The sequence below is a fragment of the Nematolebias whitei genome, chromosome 2 (genome assembly GCF_014905685.2).
Source record: "Nematolebias whitei isolate Nwh7 chromosome 2, NemWhi1, whole genome shotgun sequence".
Lineage (NCBI taxonomy): Eukaryota > Metazoa > Chordata > Actinopteri > Cyprinodontiformes > Rivulidae > Nematolebias > Nematolebias whitei.
The window spans coordinates 52,889,875-52,897,661 of record NC_056499.1 but is presented as its reverse complement, the minus strand read 5'-3'; the positions used below and the strand labels follow the sequence as shown (position 1 = coordinate 52,897,661).

General features: G+C 41.7%; 1 protein-coding gene across 1 annotated transcript in view; it reads left to right on the top strand.

Moving 5' to 3' along the window:
• LOC119427245 (FH1/FH2 domain-containing protein 3) overlaps positions 1-7,787 on the top strand; it is a gene marked incomplete in the record, with an annotated part of 67,290 nt that overhangs the window by 57,296 nt on the left and 2,207 nt on the right. Inside the window, 3 exon segments of the mRNA XM_037694829.1 lie at positions 1,757-1,949; positions 2,815-2,992; positions 4,850-5,026. Of these exon segments, the coding sequence (XP_037550757.1) occupies positions 1,757-1,949; positions 2,815-2,992; positions 4,850-5,026 (548 nt within the window).

Here is a 7,787-nt window from a genome sequence, read left to right as displayed (position 1 = left end):
TTCAAGTTAACTCAGCTACAAATCATAAAAAGACACAAAATTATTGAATCTCTCTTATTTCCCTCAAACATGTTTAAAGAAGAGCTATGGCCTTTGGTTCAACATTATTCTAACCCACAGATGTACAAATCACAAAACAAGAATTAATCTTTAAATCACTAAAATAAAATACTTTGTATACAAGAAACAAAACCACGCATCTAAATTGAACAATAAAATAGACACGAGTGCAATTACATCAAATGATTAATTAATTATTATTAATTGCTTATCAGTGTAGACTTGAAGTTGAAGATGCCATCAACGATGCGAGCAAACTCACTGTCATGCAGAAAAGGCAGACAGCACTGTGAGAGTCATGTTCTTTGATTTCTCCAGTGCATTTAACACAATCCAGCCTGATTTGCTTTGTCAGAAACTCCAGAAGACTCAGGTGGAGGTCTCAACAATCACCTGGATCAAAGACTACCTGACAAGCAGACCACAGTTTGTGAGACTGAAGGGTTGTGTGTCTAACCAGGTGGTCAGTAGCTCAGGAGCACCTCAGGGGACTGTACTCTGACCATTCCTTTTCACTCTGTACACCTCAGATTTCCAGTATAAAACAGACTCCTGTCATCTGCAGAAATATTCTGATGACTCTGCAGTAGTCGGGTGTATCAGAGATGGACAAGAAGCCGAGTACAGGGAACTGGTGGACCACTTTGTGGCATGGTGTGGAAACAATCATCTCATCTTGAATGTGAACAAAACAAAGGAGATGATTGTAGATTTCAGGAGAAACAGGAACAGGTCCAACACTATTTCCATCATGGGAGAAGAAGTGGAGGTGGTGAAGTATAAATACCTTGGAGTTCACCTGGACAACAGACTGGACTGGAAATGCAACAGTGAAGCGTCTACAAGAAGGGACAGAGCAGACTGTACTTCTTGAGGAAGCTGAAGTCCTTCAACGTTTGCAGCAAGATGCTGCATATCTTCTATAAGTCTGTTGTAGAGAGTGCTATCTCTTCTGCCATCATCTGCTGGGGGAGCAGCACCAGAGCAAGTGACTTAAAAAAGATCAACAAGCTCATAAAGAAGGCTGGCTCAGTTCTGGGGACTCCTCTAGAACCTTTGGAGACGATTGTTCAAAGAAGGATTCTTCATAAAATGAAGAACATTATAGACAACCCTCAGCATCCTTTTCATCAGACTGTCATACAACAACAAAGTGTCTTCAGTCAGAGGCTTCTTCAAATCCGTTGTAGGACAGACCAGTACAAGAGATCCTTCCTGCCCACAGCCATCAGTATCTATAACAACTCATTAATGAAACCAGGATGATGAGTTACCACAACATATAATTTCCCTCTGGGATTAATAAAGTATTTTTGAATTGAATTGAATTGAATAACTATAATAACTATAATATTATAATAACTAATATTATAATCAATATAATATCATAATAACTATAATATTATAATAACGAAAATATTATAATAACTCAAATATTATAATAACTATAATATTACAATAACTAAAATTTATAATAACTAAAATATTATAATAATTATAATTAACTATACTAATTTGCTGACTCTTGTTAATAAACAAGAACTCTTATATCTTCCTTTCTTTGAATTGTTCGGTTTCAGGTCAGGCTCGTAAAAAATGATACGGGTTCAGGCCAGGTCGGATTTTTTAGGCCCAACTGCAACTCTAGCTCGTAGACTCTCACCAGCTCCTTCTTCCTTTGCTCCTCCTGCTGCAGGTTTCACTCTTTCCTGCTGTTCCTGGGTCAGCCGTCCTTCTCCGTCAGAGACATCAAGGTGACCAGTTTCTGTCGGATCATCAGCGAGTTCGCTCTGGAGTACCGAACCACCCGAGACCAAGTCCTCACGACCAAACGGAAACGAGCTGTGCACCGCGAGAGAACCAAGACCCGAGGAAAGATGATCACCGAGGTAAGGGTCCAAGTCAGAGGTCACCAGCAGGAGCCTAAACCAAAGTATGACCACACAGTTTGAGCCACATCAGCATGATGAAACACAGTTACTCATCAACATCTGTCTGCTCATTAACATCTGTCTGCTTATTAACATCTGTCTGCTGTCAACATGTCTACTTATTAACAATTGTCTGCTGTCAACATCTGTCTACTCATTAACATCTGCCTGCTTATTAACATCTGTCTGCTGTCAACATCTGTCTGATGTCAACATATGTCTACTTATTAACAATTGTCTGCTGTCAACATCTGTCTAATGTCAACGTATGTCTTATTAAAAATTGCCTGCTGTCAACATCTGTCTGCTGTCAACATGTCTACTCATTAACAACTGTCTGCTGTCAACATCTGTCTGCTCATTAACAACTGTCTGCTTATTAACATCTGTCTGCTTATTAACATCTGTCTGCTTATTAACATTTGTCTACTGTCAACATCTGTCTGATTATTAACATCTATCTGTCAACATCCGTTTGCTCATTAACATCTTTATGCTGTCAACATCTGTCTGCTCATTAACATGTATCTGTCAACATCTGTTTGCTTATTAACGTGTCTGCTGTCAACATTTGTATGCTCATTAACATCTGTCTAATTATTAACATCTGCTTAATATCTGGCTGATAGGTAACTCCTAGCTAAATGCTAACATTGGTCTGTTGTTAACATCTGGCTGATTGTAAACCTTCACTGTAAATAGTTTTGTTTGAGGTATTATTTGTTGCTGTTTGATGTTGTCAGAAAGACGCCTCTAAACAAAAAGTATTTTTATTGTTTACTTTCCATGTTGAACATCTGCTCCCCTCCCCATCCTTGCTCAGACGGTGAAGTTCTCGGGGGCGGTGACTCGTTCGGACAGCCCTACCCCCACCTCCATGGCGGGGGAGGCGGAGCCTGATCAGGTAGAGGAGCACAAGAACATGAAGAACCTGCTGATCAGTGATGGCTGCAGCCTAGGTCTGGAACAGAGAGGTCTGAGGCGCTCCAGGGCTGTTCGCAGTAAGAACCTCAGAACTTGGTCCAAACTGAGATCCCCCACTCCCTTTCTCACACGTTCATCGTTCAACCTGTTTTACTGAGGAAGAGTTTGCAGACTTTATGTTCTCAGTGGCACTAAACACTTTTATTGTGATCAAATCAAAAACACAGAATGAAGCCAGAACCTTGATGAAGTACAGGTCCTTCTCAAAAAATTAGCATATTGTGATAAAGGCCATTATTTTTCCATAATGTAATGATAAAAATGAAACTTTCATATATTTCAGATTCATTGCACACCAGCTGAAATATTTCAGGTCTTTAATTGTTTTAATACTGATGATTATGGCATACAGCTCATGAAAACCCAAAATGCCTGTCCGAAAAAATTAGCATATCATGAAAAGGTTCTCTAAACAAGCTATTAACCTAACCATCTGAATCAATGACGTAACTCTGAACACCTGCAAAAGATTCCTGAGGCTTTTAAAAACTCCCAGCCTTGTTTATTACTCAAAACCGCAATCATGGGTAAGACTGCCGACCTGACTGCTGTCTGGAAGACCATCATTGACACCCTCAAGCAAGAGGGTAAGACACAGAAAAAAAATTGCTGAACGAATAGGCTGTTTCCAGAGTGTTGTATCAAGGCACCTCAGTGGGAAGTCTGTGGGAAGGGAAAAGTGTGGCAGAAAACGCTGTACAACGAGAAGAGGTGACCGGACCCTGAGGAGGATTGTGGAGAAGGGCCAATTCCAGACCTTGTGGGACCTGCGGAAGCAGTGGACTGAGTCTGGAGTAGAAACATCCAGAGCCACCGTGCACAGGCGTGTGCAGGAAATGGGCTACAGGTGCCGCATTTCCCAGGTCAAGCCACTTTTGAACAAGAGACTGCGTCAGAAGCATCTCGACTGGGACTGCTGCTGAGTGGTCCAAAGTTATGTTCTCTGATTACAGTAAATTTTGCATTTCCTTTGGAAATCAAGGTCCCAGAGTCTGGAGGAAGAGAGGAGACACAGAATTCACATTGCTTGAGGTCCAGTGTCAAGTTTCCGCAGTCACTGGGGTGTCATGTCAGCTGCTGGTGTTGGTCCACTGTGTTTTATCAAGGGCAGGGTCAATGCAGCTAGCTATCAGGAGATTTTGGAGCACTTCATGCTTCCATCTGCTGAAAAGCTTTATGGAGATGAAGATTTCATTTTTCAGCACGACCTGGCACCTGCTCACAGTGCCAAAACCACTGGTAAATGGTTTACTGACCATGGTATTACTGTGCTCAATTGGCCTGCCAACTCTCCTGACCTGAACCCCATAGAGAACCTGTGGGATATTGTGAAGAGTTGAGAGATGCAAGACCTAACACTCTGGATGAGCTTAAGGCCGCTATCGAAGCATCCTGGGCCTCCATAACACCTCAGCAGTGCCACAGGCTGATTGCCTCCATGCCACGCCGCATTGAAGCAGTCATTCATGCAAAAGGATTCCCGACCAAGTATTGAGTGCATAACTGAACATGATTATTTGAAGGTTGGCGTTTTTTGTATTAAAACACTTGTCTTTCATTGGTGGGATTGAAATATGCTAATTTTTTGGGACAGGCATTTTGGGTTTTCATGAGCTGTATGCCATAATCATCAGTATTAAAACAATTAAAGACCTGAAATATTTCAGTTGGTGTGCAATGAATCTGAAATATATGAAAGTTTCATTTTTATCATTACATTATGGAAAATAATGACCTTTATCACAATATGCTAATTTTTGAGAAGGACCTGTAGAACGTTTGATATTATTACTGTAACGTCAGCTGAAGCACACTCTGGTTCTGGTTCTGGTTCTGGTACTGGTTCTAGGTGATGTTCTGTTTCTGGTCCTCAGGTCTTGGTAGGGTGAGCCCATCTCGTATGCCTGCAGCCAAAGAGGACTTGGCCAACGTTCAGGATGACACTACCGATGAGATCATGGACCGATTGGTGAAGTCCGTCACCCAGAACCCCTCAGACAAACCAGCCAGTCCAAAGACCCGCAAACGGTCCCGACTCAACAGGAAGTCATGTGAGTACAGATGGGATGAAGAGGCAGAGATCAGAAACAAGTTGGTGAAGGAGACACGCTCATGAAAAGGTTCTGCAGAGGTTGAGAGCTGAAACATCAGCAGGTTGGACCCGGTTCAGACTTTGTTTGAGACCCAACAGCAGCTCTGTTTTCACAACAGGCTGGTATCAGCTCTGCTTATCACTGTTGTCACTTCCTCACAAAGATGTCTTCAGAGGATAATCATCAGATCCGATATTGTGCTGCAGAACCACTCGTTCCAGACCCGCCTGAGAGCGGACCGGTTTCTCTGCAGCTCTGTGGAGTCCATGGTTCTGAATAAGAAGTTTTTTGGTAAAAAGTTAGTCTGACATCATCACATTTACTGAGACATTCTGTAGTAAAACCTCTAAAAGTCCTCCTGTCATAACATGGTTGTATAAAAACCTTTAAAGATCTGAATACACCAGTTCAGTCATGGAAAGTCCAGCTTTCTGTGACTCACTTAAACTCTGAACTACGGATGCACGATATTGGATTTTTGGCCGATATGCCGATATGTTAAAACTTATTTGGCCGATAACCGATACTGATGTTGTATATACGTTCCTTTGTCAGAACATAGCCCTCTTATTTAGGCTTATTTGCTACAAAAATTGTGCAACAGCTGTAAGAGCAGGTGGCATTATTCAGTAACAGCCACATAATATGCATAGCACTTTAACTTATATTAAATGAAAAGTGTTAAATTTTATTTATTAGCATTAGTCACCTGCGATGCTGTCTCACTTGTGGAGGCTTGTTCCAGGTTCCTAGCTGCAGTGTGGGATCCTCTGCACTCCTGTGCATGAAGGACAGACTTTTTAAGTTCAAAGTTTTTGTCTATCCATTGTGCTGTAAGACTAATCATGCTAACGAGGCTAACACGACGTCCAAATGTCTGTAATAAAACTCACCCAAGTGCTATCAGCTATTAGCTTCTCAGTGACATCGGAAATAATGGCTTGTAACTTGGGTAACGTTACGTTGGAAAAATATCTCTGACTGGGGGCGATGTAGTGAGGCTCAACGTAGTCCAAAAATCTTCGGAATCTGACATCCTCACCAACGAAAAAAGAAACTTCCACACTGCCGACATTTTGAATTTTCCTCTCCACTGTGAGATCAGGTAGGCGCGTGTGATCTCATCACATTGTGCAGGCGCTGCAGTGTCCTTGTCACTGGGTTGTCATACAGAAACAGCACCTTTTATATTGGTGAGTTATTTTGATGGAATGGCTGATGATGATATAGATGATATAGAACTTCAAGGCTAATATTGGCCAATACAGATACCATGCCAATAATATATTGCATCCCTACTCTGAAAGATAGTTCTGTGAAGTCTGAGCTGTGGATCCAAACAGGACCAAGTTTTATCACTCCTCCTGAATCTTTTTAATGTCGTTCAGGAGTTTTCAGTTTGTTGTCCACCGTCACGGAGCCGAAAGAGGAAATTGAAAATATTGTCTGTCCGTGAAGTTCAAATTCAAGAATCTTTATTTTCCCCAAGGGGCAATTTGTTTCACAGTCAGAAGGCACATTCATACTTGACAAGACATTAAGACGTTAAAATAACAGTACAGAAATCATCACTGTTTGTTGAGAAGCCTGATCTCTAAAGACATAAATGAGTTTTTCAGTCTGTTGGTCCTACATCTGGGCTGCAGATACCTGCGTCCAGATGGAAGCAACCTGAACTCATCATAGTGATGTTCAGGATCTGCCAGAATCAGCCTGGCTTTGTTCACTGACCTCACCTTGTGCAGGTCAGTGAGGTTCTGTAGGTCAGTGAAGTTCTTTATAATACTAATAATAATACTTTATTTATAAAGCCCTTTAAAACAACCACAGCTGCCACAAAGTGCTGTACATATAAAATCAAGAACATTTAAACACATAAAAACAGTTGTTAAAACATTAAGATCAATAAAAAATAATAAAAGCAGTGCAGAGCAAAATTCAGTCTGTGCTAAAAGCCAGGGAGTAAAAATGTGTTTTTAAAAGAGTTTTAAAACTGGACAGTGAAGGGGCTTGTCTGATGGGAAGAGGGAGATTGTTCCACAGTCTTGGAGCAGCAACAGAAAAAGCTCTGTCCCCTCTGAGCCTCCGTTTAGACCTCGGCACCTCCAGGAGCAGCTAATCAGCTGATCTGAGGCACCGAGCAGGAGAGTATGGATGAAGCAACTCGGAGAGGTAGGATGGAGCAAGACCATTTAAACTTTTAAAAACAAATAAAAGAATCTTAAAATGAACTCTAAAAAGAACAGGCAGCCAATGGAGTGAAGCCAGAGTGGGGGGTGATGTGCTCCCTCTTTTGAACTCCAGTTAGAAGCCAAGCAGCAGTGTTCTGGACCAACTGGAGGCGTCTGAGGGAGGACAGGCTGACTCCAAGGTAAAGAGCGTTACAGTAATCCAGCCGAGAGGTGACACAGGCATAGATTACTGTTTCCAGATGTTGTTTTGTAAGGATGGACTTTACCTTAGCCAGCTGTCTGAGGTGATAAAAACTGGTCTTGACCACCGCTCCAATCTGGGAATCTAATTTAAAATCACTGTCCATTTTAAAACCCAAGTTAGAAACTGTATTCTTTACATGTGGTGGCAGAGGGCCCAGATCCACAGGGCAAGGTTCACAAGAGCCACTAGGACCAAACACCATCACTTCTGTTTTCTTTTCATTTAAATTTCTATAGGTCAGTGAGGTTCTTTAGCTCAGTGAGGTTCTTTAGCTCAGTGAGGT